Source organism: Eretmochelys imbricata, chromosome 8 (assembly GCF_965152235.1).
Source record: "Eretmochelys imbricata isolate rEreImb1 chromosome 8, rEreImb1.hap1, whole genome shotgun sequence".
Lineage (NCBI taxonomy): Eukaryota > Metazoa > Chordata > Testudines > Cheloniidae > Eretmochelys > Eretmochelys imbricata.
Genome location: NC_135579.1, coordinates 6094489 through 6119348, shown reverse-complemented (window position 1 = coordinate 6119348; position 24860 = coordinate 6094489). Strand labels below are relative to the sequence as shown.

At 47.2% G+C, this 24860-nt stretch overlaps 1 protein-coding gene across 1 annotated transcript in view; it reads right to left on the bottom strand.

Moving 5' to 3' along the window:
• Nucleotides 1-4514: 4514 nt before the first annotated feature.
• The window catches only part of GLRA1 (glycine receptor alpha 1), a 40243-nt gene continuing 19897 nt past the window's right edge, over nt 4515-24860 (bottom strand). Inside the window, exons 3-8 of the mRNA XM_077824665.1 lie at nt 21616-21839; nt 16704-16786; nt 15497-15634; nt 14648-14862; nt 13610-13756; nt 4515-4805 (exon numbers count right to left, since the gene is read on the bottom strand). Coding sequence (XP_077680791.1) covers nt 4515-4805; nt 13610-13756; nt 14648-14862; nt 15497-15634; nt 16704-16786; nt 21616-21839 — 1098 coding nt within the window. The remainder of the gene's footprint in view (nt 4806-13609; nt 13757-14647; nt 14863-15496; nt 15635-16703; nt 16787-21615; nt 21840-24860) is intronic.

Below are 24860 nucleotides of genomic sequence, written 5' to 3'. Positions count from 1 at the left end.
GTGGATTTGCTCACAGGCTTAAAGTTCAGCATGTGGCCTTTGCTGGATCTGAGGTCAGAATGCTCAGCACCTTGCAGGATCAAGCACTTTTACAGAATTACTTAGCACCTTAAGATACAGCTCAACTCTCGCCGATTTCCATGACCGCAGGATTAAGACCCAAAACGGACTCTGACTGTGAATTACAACCTAAAAAACATGAGTAAAGACAAATGAAAATCTATATTACTACCACTGTCTATATTACAATTATTTTTGCCCTTCAATGGTCATATTTACATGTGAGAACATTAATTCCTGATCATGTGATTATACCATTTCAGCCACATGTCGGGAAGAAACAATGGGAGACAAGGGGTGCCTTCATGATTTGGCAGTCTAAGTCCCATTTTCAAAAGAGATTTAGATGCCTAAGTCTCGTTTGAAAAATGTACCTACAGGTCACTATTTGTTTTTCTTGCCATTACATAATATTATGATTTGCACTTAAAAAAACACCTGCTGAGCCCAATTTCCATAAAAGGTTACCTGCTACAGTAATGATATAGTTCACTTATGGCAGGGACCGACAGCGCAAATGGGAAACCTGTGGGTTATTGCTAATAAATATTGTTGCTGGCAATAATAAAGCTGTGTACTTTGGAGAGCTGGCAGTTTCTTTTAGTATATACAGGGTAAATACAGTATGTAGAAACACCCTGTGAAACCTTCCATAATTGTCAGTGGTTCGGTACTGCAAGGATGAGTACTGTAGAAAAAACTAAGGGCTTTTCTATATGTGGAACATGACCAGCAGAACTGTATTCAGTGGTAAGATTACACTGCTGTATTTCTGCCAGTCAGTTTCCCATGTAGATAGACAAGCCCTTAGTCTGAGATATCACATAAATATTAACTGGCTATGTAAGGAAATGACAAGAGACCTGATTGTGTTTACACTGAATGGCAAAACTTTGACTTTAGCATCACAGTAATTGGGTCCAGAATTTAGTCACCCATCTCTCCCAGTTTGGCCCCTACAAGGTGCTCCATCTGAGTGGATCGATATGGCCCCATGGAGCCCTGCTGAAGTCAGTGGGGCTCCATGCAGGTGCAGCCATCTGCCTGGATTCAGGATGTTTCAGGATCAGGACGTATGTCTCCTATTCTCTTCCGACATCCCAAACGAGACAGGACTGGAGATGACAGATGAACATGAGCTGAAAATTTGGCCATGGTTCAGATCTGGATCTGAACTTCCCCAAAGTTTCAGGGTTGTTTGAGCTCAGTGCCCCTTTCTAAGCTGGATCAGAATCCAGTTAATCAGAAACATGTTTTCCTGGCTCTTGTCAGACCCGAGTCCCCCGCCCCACCCCACATCATGCCCTGTACATGGGATGAATTGAAAAAAGCAAAGTAGGATGTAACAAAGTTATAACAAAAGATGTCACAAACTAGGCTCCAGATTCCCTAGTATTGCATACTGAGACGTGTGGTTTGTTAATCATCTAATGGCCACTACTCATAACAGCTAAGCTGTCACAGTGGTTCAGGAGAAAGAAATCTGCAGATGGGAACTCTCCCTAGGGGGCAACAGCTGACCCCTCCTGTAGTTCCCTTGAAGTCAGTGGAGTTGCAACTGAGATGAATTTAGCCCAAACTAGGAGTGTGAATCAGAATTTGGAAAGGGAAGGGAAAAATCATTATTTAATGGTCAGGATCCAAAATGTTAGTGCCAAGGATGGATCCAGAATCCATTTCACATGACCAAAGACAGACAAATGCAAAGGGAACACGTGGGGGTATGGGGTGTGTTAGCTGCAGAGTCTGCCCTGGTGTCAGACAGGTAGGAAATTCCCTCAGTCTCCTCATTCACTTCAGGTCATGACAAGCTGTTGAGAGCGATTCCCCAGCACACAGCTGGCACAACAGGCCATTCATGCCGCAGAGGGTTCAATAATTCAACAAGCAAACTCAAGCCAGCAGCAGTCTCGGTCCCCAGCCAAGACTCAGTCATCTTCAGATTAAACATCGGCTCTGCCCGACTGCTTTGTATTCCAGTGACTTCTCCCTTCCTGGGAACGCTCTGTTACCCGGCGACAGAAGAACAAAATCCTCAATCTACAAGATTTATGCTGCCTGAGTGGAGGGAGGGGGCTGGTATTTCACTCCCTGTCCCCACCCCAGCCGTGATAACGAGCCCCTGAAGCTAAGCGGTACCTCTTGCCAAGACTTTAGAAAATACTGCATTTTACCCTATTCTGTGCAACAGACCCACTTTTTTTTTTTTTTTTGCCTTTTTTTCTTCTATTTTTAAATAAAGTGCATTTAGTGCTGGTGAAAGGTGCTGGCCTGGCAGCCCTGCAGACTGATGTCTGTCCACAGAACCGGTAGCACCTGGGCAGCCATGGGCAAGCTTTCCCCATCCTCGTCCCTCCCTTTCCCACAGTGCATCTGGCCTGTGCTAGAGCGGCCTTCAGTCTCCACCCTTGGCCTCTCTGCTCTAAGGCTGGCCGCTGTGACACGGGCTTTTGGACTGGGAGCTGCACTTAGCCCACCAAACCCTTTCACCGCTCTCCCATCAGATGGCTGGTTGTGACTGACCTGGGTCAGATCCGAGTTGGTGTCCGAGGCGAGAGGCTCTCTATTCCGTCCCTGGTCCAGTAGACCTGTATAAAAGGGCTGGAGTTTTGCTTTGCTTTGCCTTGTATCACATGTAGAGATGCAACTCCTGAAATCGAACGCCTGCCTCCTACATGGATAGAAATGGATCAGTCCTGCCCCAGGCCAGTTGTTTCCAGCTGCTGAAAGGCAAATCCTGAGCAGGGGGGTTGAAAACCTCCCGAGGCGCCTCTGATCTGGCTCCCTTAGTTCAGCATCCCGGTCTCTACACAGCAATCAAGCCCCAGCCTGGGTGCTTCAGTGCCAACTGATTGTCTCTTTTTTCCCGTTCGCTGCTTCTCTTATCACCTGACACACTAAAGTGCGCAACAATAAATAAATAAAATGCAGCCATGGCAGCTCGGCAGCCTGGCTACTGGATCGAAGATGGCCCCAAAGACAGGGATAGGACAGCAACTCGGCTCATCTGCACTGCTCCTGAGCCTGTCTTTGAGATGCCAGCAACAGAGCTGTATAAAATGCCCCATCCCTACCCCGAACACTGACATTACGCTTGCATCACAAGCTTGTCTGAAGGGCAGCCCCCCTGCCTATTTGCCAGCGTTTCCGTCCCCTCTTTGGATGCCTGGCTCCTGGAAACCCCTTTCCCACCCCATGTAAACATTAATGGCCTTCCCTTCTCCTCATCTGCTTGGCTTCCTTGGGCTCCCCCCGGGGACCAGATCCTCCCGCCAAACAACAGAGGGAAAAGAAGGCTCGTTCCTCTTTCCCTGGACTCAGAGCTGAACGCAGCACTCGAAAGTTACAAAAGCATAGTTGGGCCCTCGACCCAGTTTCGATACTGTTACTGCTATGCAATGGCAGAAAATAATGATTGCCCTCTCTGTACAGCTACCGCCCCCCCCCCCCACCCTGCACCAGTACAAATCGATTTCTCTTATTTCTCTATCTACTTCCCTTCCTCACTGCGAGGCGCGCAGCATTAGAATGCCGGGATTTTTTTTTTAAAGCTCTATCGAAACACAATTGCTCTCTGTTTTTTCCCATTCACCCTCCACCCCCGCCCCCCAAACAAATGTGGCATAAAAGGGTTGAAACACAAACGCTGTTTTAAAACAATTTTGTTACTTGTGCTAAGGGCAATTGCTGCCTCTTGAGATTGTCATTCTTTTGTTTTGCTGAAAAGGACAGCACATACTCGCACTTTCTAATGCCCTCGTGTTTTCAGATTTCTCGTTGGGCCAGCCTCTAAAGGGGATGGGGACTATATTTGCTTTAACTAAGAGAGACAAAATATTTGATTTTCAAATCCTTGGCCAAAAGAATGACACACAGCCTCTTCCTTAAAGTTCCCCCAATCCATCCCAACTTGAAAACACAGACACCAAACCTAGGGAAGCATAAATGACTCTCTTGTGTGTATGTGTGGGTTTTTTGTTTTTTTTTGCGTGCTTGGCTGGAAACTTGTATGGCCTTTATATAGCAAAAGTCAGATTTAAGCATAATTGTAATATCTTCTGCACATGGAATCATGAATCATTCCAGTGGCTTTAGAATTTAAGCTGTTAATAGGCTAAAAAAAGGATTTTTTTTTGCATTATAATTAAGCATGAATATATATTTAATATATTACACTGCTTGGACTGCTGCTGTAGCAATCCGAACCTTCCTATGCTGTAAAACACCTAGCCCCCTGCAATCCCCCAATTCAAGTTTTGGAAAACTTTCTTCCCCAGCCCCTGGTAATCCTCAGTTTGTATATTTAAAAGTCCCTCCCCTCCCCCCGTTTATTTTAAAGTAGATATTGCCACATTCTTAAATTCATGCATCGCTGCATTGCTATTGCACATGTGTATAGAGGATTGCTTTCTCCCCTCTCATCCTGTTTGGCTCTCCTCTCTGGGCGGCCCTGCTCACTGGTTGTGCACGTCCTCCCTGCGGACGATCTTGTAGATAATCCAGTAGAAAATGTTGAAGATGAGAAAAGCCATGGGGAAGCCGATGCGCGAGATCTTGTCAATCTTCTTGGCTCGCTGGATGAACAGCTTGCGCATCTCGTCGGGAGACCTGCAGGCGGCCGGGGCTGTGTTGGCCGTGTTGTTGTTGTTGGCTCCTTTGACCGAGATGCCGTCCTTTGCTTGCAGGCAGGCAGGGCCCATCCCATAGGCAGAGAAGTTGAACCTACCTTCTCCGGCTTCGTCCTCCTGAAACAGATTCATCATAGGGCTCTACTTAAAATAAGATGGAGACAATGCACCCTTGCTATAAGGCTCTCCACTGATGGCCTTCAGCTCCATTGGTGGACACAGCTCCCTTGATGTATTGGACAAACCCTTTGTCTTAGGAGATCAGCCTTATAGAGGGGTGCTATCTGTATTATGCACAGATGCAAATCAGGGGATCCAGCTGGAGTTGGAAAGTGGGATTGACTTATCTTTCCTTATGGTTAGTCATTGGGGTTTTTGTGTGTTTTTCCCCCACACATCCCCTGTTTTGCTTCTGCCTCCCTCCCCTCATACCTTCTTTTTTAGCTTGCCCAGAAGGAGCGGGCTCCATGTAACTCATATAGTAAAAGCCGCAACATGAGAATTCCTATGGAGTTACATGGACTTGGCAGTGTAAAGGGCCGTCCATGAAAAGATCTCTGCAGGTGTTCTGGAATGAGCAATGAGCCCACCTTCCGTTTCTTTATCTGTTCCTGTAAGTCTCATCGTGGCCCTGATTCCCCTCTTTCTTGGGAAATATGTCAACCTGGTTTCATCTCCTCCCCATTTAAGGAATAGTCATCCCACTTGAAATTCAGTAGTGCACCGATGTTTAGTGCTAGGCGACTGGCTCGCTCAAGAGTCTGCTGTACAATCCAATGACTAAACAACAATACTGTGTCCTTATGTGTCAGTCCTTTTATCTGCATCGCAAAGTGCTTTACAAAGGAAGGTGTTGGCCCTATTTCCCAAATGGGGAAACTGAGACGTGCAGTGACTTGCCTAGGGTAATACGGCAAATCAGTTGCTGAGTCAGGAATAGAAATCCAGGTCTCTTGACTCCTGGTTCTGTGTACTATCCACTAGACCATGTTACTAATGAACTGTAATGATGCTCAAAATCCAACAGGCAGCTGGCAAGTCCATGTAACCTCTGCCCTAAATCTCTGAAGAAATGCAGCTTCTCCCAGTAGTGCTTTAGAGGGGCTTAATCTATAAAAATGCATTGATGTGGCACCAGCCAATTCCAGTTCCTCCCTGATCTTTCTAAAAATGTCCCCCATTCCTGCCCCATCAGTCCTCCTTTGCAGAGTGTCTTTTATGGATGGCCCCTACCTTGGGCATGTAGCTGCACGGCATGGGGGAATTACACACTCACAGCTGGGTAACCACACAGTGGAGCCAAGAGCACGTCAGCACATCTGAGCAAAAAATGAAATAAAGCCTTGCTTTTATTTTTTAGACAAGCTTAGCAAGCTGGCGAGCTGCTTGACTTACTGACACGATGTACCTACTCCCCATCCCTTGCTGGGTTCCTTCTGTAGGCCCTCACCCGCATCCCCTCCTCTCTTCCTGGGGTGTGGGGGTGTGTGAAGTCTATTTATAATGCTCCCATTGCTATAGTATCTGAATGCCTAGTTATTACCCCCATTTTACAGATGGGGAACTGAGACCCACAATAGCTTGCCCAAAGCTGGGAATTCAACCCATCTCCACCAAGTCCCAGGCTAGCACTCTAACCACTGGCCCATCCTTCCTCTTTTGTCTCAGGGCTGTGTTCTCTGCAGCAACATTCCCTTCCTTGATACTCCACTTCATGCCATCCCAGTGGGCCCCTCTCCATCATTGTACTGCTCTCTGAAGTGGTACTAGGTATCTCCTATAGGCCCCGAAGCTCCTGAATGTCCAGCGCTGAGAGAAGAGGAGAAACCTCCTCGGTACCATGCACATTGTTCCCAGACAGAAGTAATCAGAGATGAAGGAAACTTTCCCAATGCCTGCCCCCTGATGTCGATTCAAAGGAGCCTGCACCCACATGGCTCTGTGCTGGGGTCAGGAAGATCAGCAGGTGACAAGGCATCTAGAATCAGAGAAATGTCACGCTGGAGATAGCATCTAGTCCAGCCTCTGGCACTGAGGCAGGATCAAGTAAACCTAGAGCATCCCTGACAGGTGTTTCTCCAACCAATGATGGGGATTCCACAACCTCCCTTGGATGCCTGCTTTAATTCTAAGTTTTTCCTCGTGTCTAACCCATATCTCCCTTGCTGCAGATTAAGACCTGGTCAGTTGATGCTGAAATCCATGGGAGTTAGGGTTGCCAATCCTCCAGGATTGTCCTGGAGTATCCAGGAATGAAAGATTAATCTTTAGTGAAAGATTGTCATGTGATGAATCCTCCAGGAGTATGTCCAACCAAAATTGGCAACTTTCGTGGGAGTGAACAGGCCTGCGCAATGCAGGCCTAAGAATGCAGGTTTTCAGGGCCAAATCCTTTTGTTTCCAAAGGGGTAAACTTCTTCCTGAAGTCAATGGGAGTAACAAGGGACTGAATAAGGATCGACCTTAATGCGAATCAGCTCAGGTATGCTGAGGCCAAATGCTCTGTTCTAAATCAGCCTTTGATTTCAGTTGAGAGGGTTTGCTTCAGTGCTGGGAGTTTTGCCAGTGTAAAGACCGTAGGCCAAATTCTCCTCTCACTTACCCTGGAGTAAATCAGGAGGAGCCCCACTGGAGTTGGGGGAGGTACACTAGTGTGATGGTGGGCAGGATCTGAACTGGGTGTTGAGTCAGAACATCAGGCTCTGGCTCATGGTCATTTATATCAAAGCCTAGAGGCCCCAGCTAATATCAGGGCCGTATTACGCTAGGTGCTGTATGTACACCTTGTGAGATACTCCTCCCTCAGCTCAAGCATCCTTCATGTTTGCTTTGGGAAGTTATGTTGATACTTTTGAAGACAGGGATTCCTGAATCATGGTAGTACCTCTGCTTGTCCCTGTCTGTCCCTCCATCAGGCGGGGGAGAGATGGAGGGAGGAAGTGAAGACCTGAGCCAACATAACACACAAGCCAGGAATGAGTGAATCTGGGAGACAGTGAGCGGCAGAAACCCGCCTCAGGCTGAGCTCGTTGCAGGGATAACCCTTCATGAAACCCATCCCGACTCTCTGTAGAGCCCATTAAAATCTCTGTGTGCCACCCCTTGGGCATTTCTGTGCCTGCGTAACATTGGCCTTAATTAGAAACAAGAGAAAAGGAAGTTGATAGTTCATAGAATTACTATTTCTACCATTTTAGTACCAAAATAATAAAATAAAAATCCAATTTGTTTGCTAGGCAGATTTAGATTATGGAGAAACTGGGAAACATGGTTTTTCAGCCAGCAAGTGGATTTTGCTATTTTAATCTACGTGGTAGAGGACGCCTCAGCAATTAGCATTGCGTAGAAACCGGCGTGACTGGTTTCTGAAGTGTGGGGGCCACTTTTAACCTCCACATGACCTGATGCCTCTCTCAAGTCAGGGAGCTTCTCTGTTCTTCTTTGCGGCAGATAGGCAACTACTTCCTGCTGTTGCCAGCAGGTGGCAGGGAACCAAAGCAAGAAAGCCGGGGCTGCCAGTTAGCACCTCGAGGGACGTGCTCCAAGTGCAGGCGAGGCAGATGTCAAGTACCTGATGACCCACAGGTGCAGGCCTACACCTACAGCATCTCAATGAAGACTGAAGTGGAAATCTCAATACAACTAGCATGCAGTACAAACACTGTGACTGATTTTCAGAGGTGCTGAGAACCCAGACCCCTCCTCTAATAATCAGGTCCACAGTGCAAGACACATCTCCGTCTTAACTTTGGAGTTCGGACTCCATCGCCATTACAGGTGTGTCAGGCAGGTACAAACACACACGCAGATCAAACAATTGTGAATAATATTCATTGCAAATGTACCCCTTTTTGTTCTTTATGAATCATTCACGGGCCAGTCTTGATTTTTTGCGAATTTATTCTTCATTGGTGAGCGCCATGTCTCCAGGGCCAAATCAGCCAATCGTGCCTTTTTAATGAACTAAAATGACTTTAACTGAATGAGGATGGGCAACAGCAAGAATAAAACCCACAAAGGGACCAAGTGGGCATTATCCTGTTCAGTCTCCAGCCAGCTCCAAGTGGAAATGATGAACAGGTCAATAGTGCTCTGTGAGACCAGAATGTTCTAGACCTTGAAGGGGCAGTAACCATGCATGCTCATCACAGCTTTTAAAGCTGCATACACCATGGTACGTAGTTGCCAAAGGGGGCTTGGACAGTCAGTCTGTGGCAGTGGTCCCCAAACTTTTCAAGGTCATGCCCCCCCTTACCCCTGTCTGCCTCCTATCCCCCTAGAGCTGAGAGCAGGGACAGGGGTTAGGGGCCAAGGCTGAGGCCACAGCTGGGGGTGGTTCTGGGTCCGGGGATGGAGTCGCGGGCTGGGCTGGGACCAGGGCCAGGTGCAGAGCTGGGCCATAGTCGGGGGCTGAGGCTCGGGGTGGGGCTGGAGCAGAGCTGGGAGTGCAGTGGGGGCTGGTTGGCGCTCCCTTCCCATCCCCATGGGGGTTGGCCTGGGCCCTGTTGCGCCCCCCCCCAAACATTCCTCCATGTCCACCTAGTGGGGTGTACCCCGCAGTTTGGGGACCTCTGGTCTATGGGGTGTTCACAAGTTGTTGCCTTTGGCTGTTTGCTGTTCATTATTTGTGGTGTGTATCTGGTCATATGATATTGCATCTGCTCCCTGATTGGCCATCTCTCTCTCTCTCTCTCTCTCTCACACACACACACATATACACACACGCATGCATGGTGGGAACGCATGAATTTCACAAAGTGCATCCCTATATAAATTGTGAAATTGCAAATAGTAATGGAATGAAAATGTCCCTCTTACACTGATTGAGCCAACTTCTCTCTCTGCTGCTGGCCTTGATTGACACCTGCGGAAATGCACAGCCCAGTGCTTCCCCCCGTTAGAAATGCGCCTCCATCCCATTTGCACGTGCTCTTTGCGTAGTGGGGGGCTCAACAACGCGATCGGCACGCAGATATGCTTTTTTGCAGGTACAAAACAATTGACTCGGCTTTTTTCCTGACTGAACGTCATGGCTGAAAACGTGGCCCATTTAATCACTAAATGCATATTTTATGGGTTAGTTATTCGACCCTTTGTGAGGTCAATTGTACCTTCTAGTTCCCATGGAAGGACTCCAACATGCAAGGTATAGGGGGGTATAAGTCTGCAAGTAGCTTTACGGGCGAGTTGAGTCTCTCACACTCGTGCATGCTGGGGAGAGGGTGTTACGAATGTAGGGGTACAACAGGGGTGAAGGTAACTTAAAGGGCGGCCAGGCTCCTGGGCAAGGGGGGGAGGGGCAGGGCCTTGGGCAGAAGGGGCTGCTGCCGGGATCCCCGGGCCCTTTTAAATCACTGGGCCCCGGGCAGCTGCCCCTTTTGCCCCTCCCTGCCCCCGTCAGCGGCCCTGCCGGTATGGTGCTTAAAGTGCTCCCGTGGCAGGGCTTTAGCGTTGGCTGTGTACCGGCCTGTACCAGCGGCCACTTTCTTGCCCGTACCAGCTTACTTTCACCTCTGGGTTTTAAATGAAATCCGGAAAGAATTTTTTTGTGGGCAAGTGCCATTGCAGATAGGGAAGTCTAGCCAAGTTATGTCGGCCGCTAAGTAAAATGAAAATCAAAATGAACAGAATATAGCCGGTGTGTCTAGATTCACCTATGACAATACATCACTGAAGCACCTTGGTCACATGATATGAAGGGGAGGCAAGGGGGCTAGCAAGTTTTGACCTGAACAGCCAATCTGATCGCTCCTTTAGTGTTGCCCATTTTAATACATTATTTCATTCAGTGTGATATGTCAGTGCTTAGAAGAGAGACATCAGAAGATTCCAGGGCACTGGGATAGAGCCATCAGGTTCTCCAGAGCTGTACAATGTGCTTGGAATACACGCAATCAACCGCAAGTTTTGATGAGTGTGCAATCCCCGCTTACTGGGCGTGTTTTTATGTTTGTGCTTTGTTCCAATTAAAGTTGCTGTGAGATTATGCAGGGATTGTAACAGCAGCCTTGCGTTTGGTTGAATACCTCTGGCAAACAGATCTTTTGAAACATTCTAACTAGAGTTTTTATTATTAGTTTGTCAACAGTACGGCAGCGCGAGCTGCATGCAGCAGCGTGGCTCAGTAGAAAGGGATGCTTGAATCTGGACTAGGGGATAAAAGCACAGTGAGGCACCCGGGCTGGATGGCTGCAGCTCAGACTGGTTTAAGCAGGCAGTTCTCACTCCCTCAGAACCAGAATGTGCTAGTTTTCTCTCCATGATGTGGCCTGATCGTGCACAACGGAAGTTAATGGGAGCTTTGCTGTTGGTTTCCATGGCCCATAGAGCACTTGTCTTTGTGCATGTATATGGCATTCTTCATCCAGAGATCTGAAAATGCTTTACAAAAGTGAGCAACCATTATCACCCATTTTGCAGATGGGGAAACTGAAGCACAGGGTGAGAAGTTGGTTGTCTAGATGTTACAGAGTTGTGAACAGAACCCAGGTCTCCTGGCATCTTATCCACTAGATCATGCTGCCTCCTGAGAGTGTGACAATTTCTCTGGCATGTGAGGAACCATTGTGCAGCTAGAAGTCCAGTTGCTCTGTGGTTTGACCTATTTTTCTAGCCTTCTGGGGTGATTCTTCGTAACAAATTAACTCTTGCTATAGGCCAGTGATTTAGGGAGGGTGCTGAAAATCTGCTGCTTCTGCGTTCATTGTCCTAGTTAATGGGGTTTGCAGCACTGGTGTGGCCCTGTCGGTCCCAGGATATGGAGAGACAAGGTGGGTGAGGTCACATCTTTTATTGGACCGTCTGCTGGTGGGAGACAAGCTGGGCAGAGCCAGACCCGAGGAAGAGCTCTGTGTAGCTCAAAAGCTTGCCCCTCTCCCCGACAGGCGTGGGTCCAATGAAAGCTCTGACCTCGCCCGCCTTGTCTCTCTAGTTAATTGAGGCACTTTTACAAGGGGCCTCTTAGTCCTCTGCCGAGCTCTGTGTTGAAGTTGTGGCACCGCATTACATTCAGGCCACTGCTCTTTGGAGCCCCCTACAGGACAGTGCCTGGCCCAGTGTAACTGGATGGTTCCTAAATTCTTGTCTATGTCTTTTAAATGTTTACAGTTCTTGGGAGAGTCCCATGGCACTTCATCTAATAGGCTGTCTTCCTCTGCTGTAAGGGACGGGCCAGCAGGAGAGGGGGGTGTAAGACAACCTCCTGGAGAGGAGAGACTGGGAGAGGCGTGGTTCAGCCAAGTGCTAAATCTTCCGGTCTATGCATAGCAAGCCCCCTGGGCTAAAGCCGGGGATCCCCGAGGTAGGCCGGCACTCCCAGTCTGAAGCAGTGGTCAGCACCACTAGGAAGTCGGGCTGATAAAGGTGAAAACAAATAAATCCCATGCTTTAGAGGGTCAGATCCCTGGTCTCCACTCCCTTCCACTTTGCACAATGGGAAAACCCTAAGGGGCAGCTGGAATTCCCCTTGTAGAGGAGAATCCCTGGTGATGTCATCCTGGCAGAGCCAGCTGCATGCTATGCTGTCCTACTCCCTGCCTCAAGCTGCACAGTGAGTGCTGAGCGGGTGGGTGCAGAGAATGCTGCATTCTGCAGATCCTGAGCTGGCTGAGTGGCCCCTAGGAAACTTGTTCCAGGCAAAACAAATTAAAGCAGCCCTGAGCCAAATCATCCCCCAGCACTGGGGAGGTGGAAGGCGGTAGAAAGGCAGCCTTTCCTAGTAGGTATGAAGCTGTTCAAAATCCCAGCTGGTTATAGGCTAGGGATTAGTGCATGTGCAATGTCATTGCAGTAATGCAGTGACAAACCCTTAGTAAGCCACTATACACCAACCCTTAGAGCAGTCCTGGGGCACAGAGACAGCTGCCCCTCCCAGAAGGTTCATATGGAAAATGGAAGGTGAACACTGTTGTGCGAAATGCTGGCGATGATGCGTGGAACTGGGGTGAAGGTAAAGTGCCCGGATTTATTCCCTGAATGAGATGGTGCACCAATGGCAGAATGGCCTGTAATCAAGGCAGGATCTTCTCCAGAAATAATTACGCACTTCCTCTCTAGGACCTTAATACCTACTGTTGAGTTGTTCTCTTTCAAGAGAGGCCGGGCACCTGCCATGTAGGAGATGACTTTCATCTGCTTATGAAGCTCAACTTCTTTAGTATCTATTCATCTCTGCATTTGGAGCCAGCCTGAGACAGCTATTTATATTCCTCTGCCTCTAATTGTATCTACTATTATATTTCTCTCTCTAGTTCATTCTGTGGCTTAGCATCTCTGCTGTGGGCACATTCCGAAGGGTTCCAAAGCTACCGGCATACAGACTGTAGATTTCTACCCAACACAGACATGCTCTGATTGATTTCAGTCATGGGGAACGTGCATGGAGCTTGGCTAAGGACATTTTAAGGGTTTTTTTTTTAAAGACTATTTTAGAGAGGAACATCACAGTAAATCCGAGCAGCAGATGCTTCTGAACGTCGCGATATTCGGCAAGGTGGCAGAAACAACAAATGTGTCACTTACCTCCATGCTATGGTAAGCTGCCTCACTAAGTTATGCCATTCCATGATAGACCCGCTCCCACCACCCCCCAACCATCAAAACAAGCTGCACTTCCAAATCCGTCCCTTTGGAAGTCACTCTTGGGAGAACTGTCTTTTTGGACATAAATCCCTGAACAGGCATAGTAAACAAAATAAAGGAGTTTGGTACACCCCAGAAGCAAGCTGGATATTGGAGGAGAAACCAGAATCAGCAGAGCTGGCCATATAGCTCTGATACTTGCCCCTCTGTATCTCCCTGTATGTAAAGAACTTCACTGAGCGCCACTTGCTAGATCCAGCTGGCCATTGAGTGACCCTCTAAGGTTCTAGAGGGTGGGGACTCCTTGGGTCCAGCTGTGCTCTGCATGACTTGTGTATTACCTTGTGGTGCCTCCTCTTCCTTCTGAATCTGAGCAGCTCTTTGTGCTGCCGGGACACAAAGTTGACAGCGGCATACTCCAGGAGAGCTGAGAACACGAACAGCAAGCACACAGCCATCCAGATGTCTATGGCCTTAACGTAGGACACCTGTGGGTTAGAGAGGGGGACTGAGAGACCTTGTTCCAGCACCTGCCTTTCTTCTCGCTAGTCCCCCAAGCTCTTTGGAAAGTGACAATGAAACAATTGAGGCAGCCATGATATGCTCAGCAAGAGCTCACGGGCATTAAAACCTGTCTTACCGAGCAAGGGAATGTTGTCCAGGACCCGATGTTAATCCTGAAAAATAGTAGCACATACAGAATAGGAAGAAACCCAAGTTTCAGTTGTTCTTTATGTCCACAGAAGGTAGGACAAAAAGTAAAGGGCTTAATCTTCGGCAAGGGAAATTTAGGTTTGATACAAGATAAAACTTTCTAACTATACAGGTGGTTAGGCTCTGGAATGGGTTTCCAAGGGAAGTTGTGGCATCCCCATCATTGGAGGTTTTTGCGAACAGGTTGGACAAACACCTGTCAGGGATGGTCTAGGTTTACTTGGTCCTGCCTCAGCACAGGGGGCCAGACCTGATGACCTCTTAGGTCACTTCCAGCCCTACATTCCTGTGATTGTATCTTAGTGGGCCAGATTCAGTATTAATATTGAATGTCAGAGATACACTGAGTATATGAACTAATATAATATGCATGTTAAGAATTTGTAGGCACTTAGGGCATGGCCTGAGAGTGCTGTTCTCTGGCGTAGAATGATGCCTCCTAGGGGGCAGTTACTCCTAGTGTAACTTAGCGCAGCTCAGCTTTAACTTGCGTTGAGGCTGGACTGGCCACTGGCGGCCCACAAATTTGGGAGCATACAAAGGTAATGGAAAGCCCATGTGCAAGTTTGTTGACTGGAATTCTGGACATATTTGAAGATCTGGCCCTAACTGTTCAATACATTGGTATGAAGGAATTTCTTCCAAGTGTCAGGGGTGCTTTGTACCTTGGGCAATGATGCTCGGGAACCTGAGCTCTGGGTGGTCATAGTGAGCACGGTGGTGATGCCCAGGCCAACACGGGCAGGTGCAGCATCCATGTTGATCCAGAAGGAGATCCAAGACAGGATGACTATCAGAAGGCTGGGGATGTACATCTGAATCAGGTAGTAGCCCATCTGTCGCTCCAGGTGGAAACGTGCTTCTATGCAGGTGAACTTGCCTGAGAATGACAGAAGTTAAATTAGAGGGTTATTGGTAGGAGGCATGATAATCTCATGGCATCCAACCTCAGCAAACAATGGCTGCCTGCAATTTCCACTCCCTGGCTAAGAAACGGTTCTTGCTGGGCAAAGGGGGCATGTGGTAGGGGATGGCTGAGTATCCCTAGGGCTAGCACATGCATTAATAACATCAGCATAACAACACCATGCGTCTCCCTCTGACATGTTTTTTTAACTAAACAATAGTGAGTCTGTGCTAGTGAAAGGTGCCAGATTAACAGCCCTGTAGACTGAAGTTCCCCATTGAGTTCTAGAATAGAAGAGATGAGCTTGGTGAGAGGGTCCAAATTAAATACCCCAGCAGATGCAGAGACCTCTGATGAGCACAAGAAGGAGACATAGGTTTTGGGTCTGTTAGCTTCTTGCTGGCAATACATTTGTGTGAAGATTATATCTTCAGCAAGCCTTTAGACAGGTTGTTCTCCAGGATATATTTGTTAGATAAATGCGGCTAGCATGCAACAGATGATGTGTGGCAAATATACAGGGCCAAATTCTTACTGCAAGGAGCTTAGCGAGTAAAGGTAAATGGCACTGAGGATGGGAGACTGCGGTTTATGCCCTGTTACTGACCTGTGTTGTAATGCTTGGTGCAGTATCGTAAATCTTTTTCTTCCTTCAGGATAAACTGAGGCAAGGTTAATCCATCAGCAACCTGCACAGCTCCTTTCTCTTGCCATTCAAATATCAGATCATTCATTGTGTAGCCAACTGTTGAGAGTAGGGAACAAATAGGACACATGAGCAAGAAACCAAACTGTGTCGAAGACAGGTGCTCACAGGGATGGTGTTGTGGGGAAGGGAGTCCTGCACAGATGCCGGGAGTTAGACCGGATCACCCATGATAGGATGGGTTTCATGGCTCTCCACTGGTTCGCACAACAAGTTTGCTGAGGCATACCTGGTGATAAAAGCTTATATATATGGTATAGGTGGGCAGTGATGGTTATAGTGGTGAACTTTATGGGTCACAGTGGATTCCTGTCCAATAAATCAGATATTCTGCTGGCTTGGGCTATTCTTTTATCTTAACTTAGCTGAGCCTTTCAGCCCCAGGCTCTTCCTCTGCATTAAGTTGATCATTGGATTTCTTTCCTTTTAGTTAAGGAAGCAGGTGGGGGTTCCTGTAGGTGCCAGCATGCATCGTAAAGGGGGAAAAAGGCCCCACTTGCAGCTTGGAGAACCTTCACCTTTCTCCTTCAAAGCAGGAGGCCAATGCAAATGTAGATAAATTAGAGCTCCCCTTTTAGGAGTTCAGCAATTGCTTGAACCTGGCTCAAGCTAAGAGATGTCAGGTAGTTTCCTGGAAAACTGAGAGCTGCTCCCTGAGTGAGTGCTAGTGGCAGGAAGGAAAACCATACTGGCAAAACTAACAAACAAGATTGCAGGGATCACAGGGACAGACAGGCTTATGTCAGCATGTCTGGGCTCTTGGGGGGACCGATGCAAGGAGCGGAGGGATGTGGACCTCTACTTTGGCTTCTGATCCCTGATTTAAGAGCCCTCCCCTCCCCAGCTCTGAATGCCCTTTGCCTTTGACAGGGGCTTTATTCCTCCAACACAGGCTCAAGAAATAGTTGTTGGTAGAAACTAGTGCTAGGCAGGGCGGTGTGGGTGCTGGCAGGGAAAGGAGTGTGAGCAGAGGATCGTGCACATGCCAGGCGGTAGGTCCTGGTTTTATCCCCCTTTGTCTTTCTTAATCAGAGAACCAGCTGAGAGTTGAAGCGGGGCAGAGGAAAGATGGTGGTTATCTTTCGAGGGGAAACCCCTCAGGACTCACAGCTCTCTAACTGCATGATGCACGTCTGCACGTCCATGGGGAAATTCTTCAGATCCATGGGACAAGCCAGCGTTAGTGTAATCCTGGGGCGAGAAGACAGACAGGGGAATTCCAGACGCATTCTGAACACTGACAAGTAGTTACATTACATCTGAACTATTTAGGTGTCCACTAGTGTATAGATAGGCTAGTCAGCTACCTGTGCAGTGTCACACCTACCTGGCTGGAGGCATTGCCTGGATTATTTGCATCTTCCTTGAATGTAGTTTCAAGTGTGACATCGCAGCGTGCCAGAAATACCGAGCAGCGGGGCCTGTGATTTAATCCCCAGCTGCCTTTTACAGGTGGAGGGTTGTGATAACAACACTTCTTGGATTGTGTAGCGCAGAAGAGTCCCACACCAAACTGTCTTGCTGCTTCGATCTTTATTTCATGCCTCAGGCTCATAACAATCTGTACCCATCTGATATCCTGGATCCACCAAGTAGGGTATTTCTAAAGGATAGCACCGGTTGGAAAATTTCAAACAAAACATTTTCCGGTTGGAAAATGGGGCTTTGTCCAAATTGAAATTTGCTTGGGGGCAGGGGGGAAATGATAGATTTCAACAAAATTTTCTGTTGGAAAAATTGAAACAAAAATATTTTGGGTTAGGTCAGTTCAATCTCTGTCTGCCTGAGCCGCTGCAGTGCCTCGTGGGAGTTGTAGTTCCAGGTCCCTTGTGACCCATTGTCTCCTCTAGCTGATGCCTCCTGGTCAGACTCCATGTCCCATGATGCACCACCGTACCTCTCTGCATTAGGTTCCATGCTCATAAGAATGGCCAGACTGGGTCAGACCAAAGGTCCATCTAGCCGAGTATCCTGTCTTCTGGCAGTGGCCAATGCCAGGTGCCCCAGAGGGAATGAACAGAACAGGGAATCATAAAGTGATCCATCCCTGTCACCCATTCCCAGCTTCTGGCAAACAGAGGCTAGGGACACTTCAGAGCATGGTTTTACATCCCTGCCCATCCTGGCTAATAGCTATTGATGGACCTATCCTTTATGAATTTATCTAATTCTTTTTTTGAACCCTGTTATAGTCTTCACAACATTCTCTGGCAAAGAGTTCTACAGGTTGACTGTGCGTTGTGTAAAGAAATACTTCCTTTTGTTTGTTTGAAACCTGCTGCCTATTAAAACATCCTTCTGGCTGAGAAGGCCTGGATGAACCAATTGCAGACCTCTCCATTGTTCCTTAATCAGCCAGTCGGGCTCCTGTGGAGCACTGTGACAGGGTGTCAGAGCAATGCCTGGTTCCCAGTCAATACAGGGCTGACTCTGGTTCAGATGGCCCTTGCTGTATGAGTGTCTGTTTGGAAGGCAGAGGGGAGTGAGAAGATACCTTTGAGAAAGTTGGCCTCCACACCCAGGAGTTGTCAGACTGAGCTGATTGGGGATTAGCTGATTTACATTCAGGTTGTGGTCACATATTTTCCCTTTTGTTGGTAAAGAGAAACCAGGGGTAACAACTTTGCTTGGATATTGCTGGTATTTCTTCTGCTGAGTCATCCTACCATCTTACAGAGTAACTCCAGCACTGCAGTGACTCAGCACTCCACCTTTGGACCCTCCCAGCCCCAGCCAGAGAGGGACCATCCTGAGGACTCAAACATGTGTCTCTTGCCCATCAGCGCACAACACTAACTACTAGGTCACCTGGTACCCTTAGCTGCTGGCTGTTTTATAACATGCACATTGTCAGTGGAGAACAGTTTCAAACAGCGATGTGATTTAAAAAGGCGGGGCAGGCATCAGGTCTCCAAACTCTGCCGACACGTTTGGCAGTTTTGATTACTGCTTTGGCTTGCTGTCTGCTATCTGCACTGAAACCACCTCCCATTTCTGATGGTGGCTATCTGCATTTCAGCACTGCCTGTTTATTTTCCATTCCAGAGCACCACGCTGCCACTGGAAACATGAGATAGCACAATGGGATGCAACTGCCGCCTGCCTTTGGGGATTGTAATGTGAGGTTTGAGTGACCTGGAGTTCACAATGTAACACAAATCCACACTACGAAGAAGGCAAAATGTCTTTGGGACGTCTTTTTGGCTCCTTTCCCCCCTAGCATTTTTAATAAAACTGCTTGTTCTTAAATTTATTGCTTTAAAACACCAGGGAGAGTGGGGAAATGGATGTTTTCCAAAGGCGAATTAATGCAAGTAGTACAGTTCCACAGGCGTGTTCTGGATCCCTATGGCAAATGAGTGACCCTGAGGAGTAATGCTGGGAAACGGCTGTGAGGTTCTGGGGTAGGAAAATACCCCCCTGTTCGCCCTCCCAGCTCTCCTGAGTGAAAACCACGCAGGAGAATGGAATAAAGAGGTTAGGAAACCAGGTGATCCCCAAAGCAATGTGAGTTTGTGGGGTTTCAGTGTAAACTCTTAACTCGCACTGGGTTTCTTGCTGTGGTGCCCAAAGTTGGGTCAATTACCTGGGCCAGGTTTGGAGCAAAATCTGGGTAGATTGATGGTTCTGGGAATCCAAATCATGCAAATTTGCAATATCACTTGGTTTCAATGCAGTGGCAGAAGAAAATAGTCCTATTTACCAAGGGTTTATTTATACCAGGAGTTTGCCTTAATTCAGCAATCAGTGGTCAGCTGCAAAGGTAGCAAAGCCCTAGCAGAGACAAGGAATAGAGGGCTGGGTATTGTAGGTTTTGTTCATGTAACACTCCCATTGACCTCAGGGGAAATAGCATATATTTGAAGGCTGCAGGATCTGGTTCTTATTTAATTTAAATCTAGGAAAAGTGAAATGCTTGAATTGGGGAAGAAAGGGATTATCTAGAAACCCCCTTTACCTGGCTTTCCCATCCCAGCCCATCCCCTCCTCTGTCCCAAAGTGCAGCTCTAGCCATAGGTCGGGATCACATAGCAGAATCCCCTCCTATCCTCTGCTCACTTCAGTTCGAGTACTGAGTAAGTGAGTGGCTTTCATCCACCTCCCTTGTGTTAATGTGATTTTCTTCTCCACCCCAAATGCAACCTTGTTTCAGGAAGCACTAATCCCAGCTACAGCCCCTTCGATGTAGACCCGGGGGACCGGCCATCTGCGATTGTGGAGGGACCATACTGTAACAAACAGAAGTGCTTTCTTTGCCTGCCACTCAGACTGCCCTGCACATGATATGCTTTCCCCATCCATTTCAAACACAGCGCCCGTATCGGAGCTTCCAAACTCTCTATGTATCATATCTCGGTAGGAACTGGGTATATTTAAAACAGAAACACTTAGCGTTATTAGGAGTTCTTCCTGCCTGACTGTCTTTCTTTTTATGGCTGCAAGGAGTATTGTTATGTGGTAATCTTAATTGTCAGCATGCCTAGAGCTTTTGGATAGGTATCTAACTACATAAATCTAAAGAAAAATGATTTTATTCATATGCTTTTTTTAAAGGGACCGTATTAATATGGCTAGGCCTTGAAGCTGATGTGTTCTGATAGTTTGCCCTATGTAGTTACATTCACCTTAAGAACTGCATTCATCTGTTAGTTTTAAGATGAATACTGCTTCAGCAAGCCTATGGGAGCAGTTCTCCTGTGCTGGGGTGGACAGTTTATGTGCTGACTTGTTCATGGGTCACTGGAACGTTCTTTTTTAAGTGTACAAGGCCTGCTCTTCAGAAACGGACACCTACATTATACGTGCTCATGCAAAGTGCCAGACTTGCAGACTGGGGAGTTGTGCACTTAGACGTCTATGTGCGCATGTAAATGCAGGATTCGTGGGCTCGGGTTAGGGGGGTACTTTTTGAAAACTGGGCTGATAGCAGTTGGAGCTATAGAAAGGATGGAACTATTTAAAAAAAACCCCCAAACTCTGGATAGTGCAGTCCTTAAGATAGAATCCACATAATGAGACAAATGTCATGTTAGCTTAACATTATGATAGAACAATCTTGACAATACCCCTTTAAGTTTTTCATGGCACGCGGTACGTGTATATAAGCATTTAGACGTATGTCCATGTAACATACATTAGTGTGTATATATCTATGAGTGTAGATAAAATTGGACCAGTTTTGAGTATATTAGGTTACCTCCTTTGGCGTGTAGACACACAATTGGTTTGCACACAGATATATGAAATGGGTGTGACTTCCAGAAGGTTAGTGAACAGAGCTTCATTCAAAAAGGGCAGAACTCTGACCACCAAGGGAGATGTTAGTGTTTGTAGGAGCAGGGAATGCAGAAGAGAACAGTTTTATTCTCTGTGTCTGCACAAATCCTTGGCAATTACTTCAGTGTGGCCTCTTAATTTCCTCTTTTCTTCAGACCTGGATAGCTGGGGTTTCTGAGGTTTCTCTGATATTCAAAACCATTTTGATTTGTAACAAATCTGTGGCCGTTTAGGAAAGTCGCTACTGGTGACCATGGCCACTTGGCTTGTAGGAGCAGTGAGGACTGAACCATCCATCTACTCCAAAAAGCACATCTCTTAGCCTAATGGAGAATCTCCTTGTTCTGTTAGGGATGGAAGGCCTATGACACACAGTTGAGAAGTTCTTATGTTCTCCAGTAGAAGGCCCATCCTATCCATTTTGTTAGCGTCATGTGATTGTAAATTGAAACTTGTGTACAAGACCTGAGCTAGAGAGTGAAACACCAGTATTTGCTGCTGCGTCCTTACCATCGCAGGGCTGCCATCTTGGATTTTACCTCAGAATTGTGAGGATGGAATCAAGTCAGTTTGCTGGGATTTGAACCCAGGGAGTTCAGTGGTTTGAAGGTCAACCCCTAATGCTCTGTTTATTTACCAGCTTCTCAACTCAGCCTCAAGCATGCTTAGGTCCTTAGTCCCACCAGCCCCTGCCCCCTCTCCCTCCCGCCCCCACCCCCAACCATTCTCTTTAGCCATCTCACCTGATACTGTAGAGGACGTTGCCATTTCTGGAAATGCGCAAAAGTTTGTTGTCTGTGGTGATCTCATGGAAATGGGCCCCCTTCTCGTTGGCAAAGAACAAGTCAGGCTTCCAGATGGAGTCCAACATGGAGGGGTCCAAATCCAGGGAGTCATCGGGGTACTCGTTGTAAGCCAGCCGCGGGTCGTTCCACTGCTGCCGCAAGAAGATGTTCACCCTGTAGTCCTGCAGTGAGGGTACAAGAGTTACAGCGGGCACAAAGTTAATGGTGCCCAAAAGACACTAGAAGTGGCCAGAAACTGCTAAGTGCAGAAGAAAGGGACACTGAAGCCAGCTGGGTTGAAACAAGCAAACAAACAATGTCTTCGCCGTGACTAGGATCACACTCTTACTCTGTGACATTCCCTACTGGCATTATTTCTCAAGGAATAACTTGTATTTTTGGCTCTGTAGCCAAGAGACACATTGATGGGCAAACAGCTGCTCTGGTCCACGACACCTGCTCTGTTGCAGTGATCTCCAAATCCATAGCATGTCAGGATTCAGCCTCACCAGAGCTATAGGGCAGTGGTTTTCAACCATTTTTTCATTTGCGGACCCCTAAAAAATTTCAAATGGAGGTGCGGATCCCTTTGGAAATCTTAGACATAGTCTGTGGACTCCCAGGGGCCCGTGGACCACAGATTGAAAACCACTGGTATTGTGCATTTAGCTTGGAGAGAAAAATTCCATTCAAGTGTCTGAACCTTTTACACTCACAAAGTCTCCAGGGCTGCTAAAATATTGTTCATTTACTGAGTGTGTTGAGGGCTGGAATTATATTTGCAAGATGCACCTTGTGGAGGATTAAGGGGAGGGCACAGAAAGCAAGTGTATTCAGTATTCCACCTGCTTGTTATTTGTAGGCATGCTACCTCCTTGCAGAGAGGGAATTCACCAGGACCCCGCGTTTCTCCCCTTTTTACTTTGTCATCACCATCCTCAAAGCCTCCTGGCTCCATGCCAACCCTTTCTTTGACCAGAGTTTACCACCATCCTTAGCATTGATAGTGAATGGAGGAAAGGATCACTTAAGAACACAAGGTGCCCACCCCTGCAATGTCTGTAGGGCTGAGACTCTATCTGTAGTCCCCCTTTTACATACGTTCTCTGTAGATATTATCCATTTTATTATGAATCAACATGGGTCTATCAAATTATTTGTGTTTAGGCCACACTAATCATGACCAGAACCCCACTGCACAGACACATGGTAAGAGACAGCTCTTCAGGGTAGGGAAGTTCAATCGAAATAGGCAAGATGGGCAAAGGAAATAGCACTGAGACAGAGTGAGATGAGTGACTTGCCCAAGATCCCAGAGGAAATCTGTGTGACAGAGCTAGGAATTGAACTCTCATCTTCTCAGGCCCAGACTAATTCCTTAACCATAAGGCTACCCTTCCTCTCGATGCTACGGCTCTTTAATTGTGGAGGGCAGATAGGTCTCCACACCCAGGGCTCCAGGATTTGGGCCACGCAGGGCGAAAACCTGCCACTCTTTCTGACTAGGATGATGGTGGTGACACAGGGCTGTCTGCAGCATGGCAGCAATTGGCAATGGGATCACAGAGGCTGCAAATTCCATCTCCGAAAGGACATTTAAAAGAGAAAAAAGCACAACCAAGATGTTAGTGAGAGCGAACGAGCACTAAAGGGGATGATCCATATTCCATGTTCATAAACATTAAAACTCTGTCACCAGACAGTCTCAGCCGATCTTCCTCCACACCTTTTGCTCTGAGACTTTCTCCTGTGAGGTGGGTGGAGGGGCAGCATGGGGGACGATGTCATTTGAGACCCCTCTCTAGCTCCTAAGCTAATACATTTGGTTCTCCTCTCCAACCATAACACATAACGAATGATATCCATTTTATAGGCTTGGTCTGTGGTTTCGTGTCCCACTAGCAATATCATTTGTCTCATAACCTCACGTCTTACAGCTATCCTGGGTTCTCCGGACCAAACTGGTTGTTGATCTCTAGCTCACATTCATGACCTGTTCTCCTGGACAATAATGGGGTAACATTCGTTCTCTGTGTCTGACCCAATGGCTTCCCAAGGCCATCTGTCCTTTTGCATTCCCGTTCCCTGCCTTTTGCATGAGAAAGGAAGCAGATTAAAGTGAGCGAGAGAGAACCGATTTTCAGGTGGGCGATAAAGGCTCCAAGTACCTTGGCAGACAGTGCCCGAGGAGTGACATGTCATAAACCAATTTCACTGCCCCTGGCCAAACTAATTGTTAGCATCAGGGTCATGGTTTTGTTTAGTGCCTTTCTTCCTTGAAGTAGCCTGAAGCATTTTACAAAACTGGGAGTCAGACACTGGCAATGAAGTGACTGTGTGCGCACCAGCCATTGTGGGCTCATCAGTGTTTAATACACAACTTGAACATTTGCACCAATTGGTTTGTTTTTCTTCTCCTGAAAGGCAGTGTTTGCCAGGACTGTGGGGTTATTCCATGAGTCTGCCATCTGTTCTTTAAAACCCACCTGTAGAACACAAGGATCCTCCATTAAAGATTGCATCTCTGACAATGCAACAGCCCAACTTGCAGTGTTGGGCCTAAAACGGAGTACTGATCAGAAATCTGAACAGATATAGTCACTTGTCCCAGAGATATGAATGCTACCAAATGAGCCAACTCAGCATGAGGGACCAGCTGCTATTATTGTGTAAACATGACTTGCAGTCTGATTACCCTGGGGCAAGATTAGAAGATGACACAGTGGGTGTGTCCTATAGTTTTGATTAGGGCAGTCAATTACCAAAGCTCTTCTAGAAATCAGTTTTAAGACTCTGCCCCATATACACCCTTTGTGCATAGAAACTACTAATGGCCTTGTAATTTTGCCAACAGCACACAGGCCAATGTCTTGATTAAGTTAAAGGGAATAGATTTCTGAATGTGAATAAAATTCTATTCTTTCCCCTTCTTCTGAGAGCCAGGATGTCACCTTTACAAGTTCTGATGGGTCTTTCTCACTTAATTATCCATCTCCGTCTTCCCAAGAGAATGTGTCTCTAGAAAAATGGCGAATAGCTGTGGCCAGCTAATAATGAGGGGCCTTGTGCAGAACTAACTTTGTAAATCTGACAGAAGGAAAGAGAGACAGAGAGGAAAAGGAGAAGTGGATAGCCCTGAATTCATTGCACACAGCAGTAACTTGAACAAGTTGCATACATTGATTCCCCCCCTTTCTGTTTGT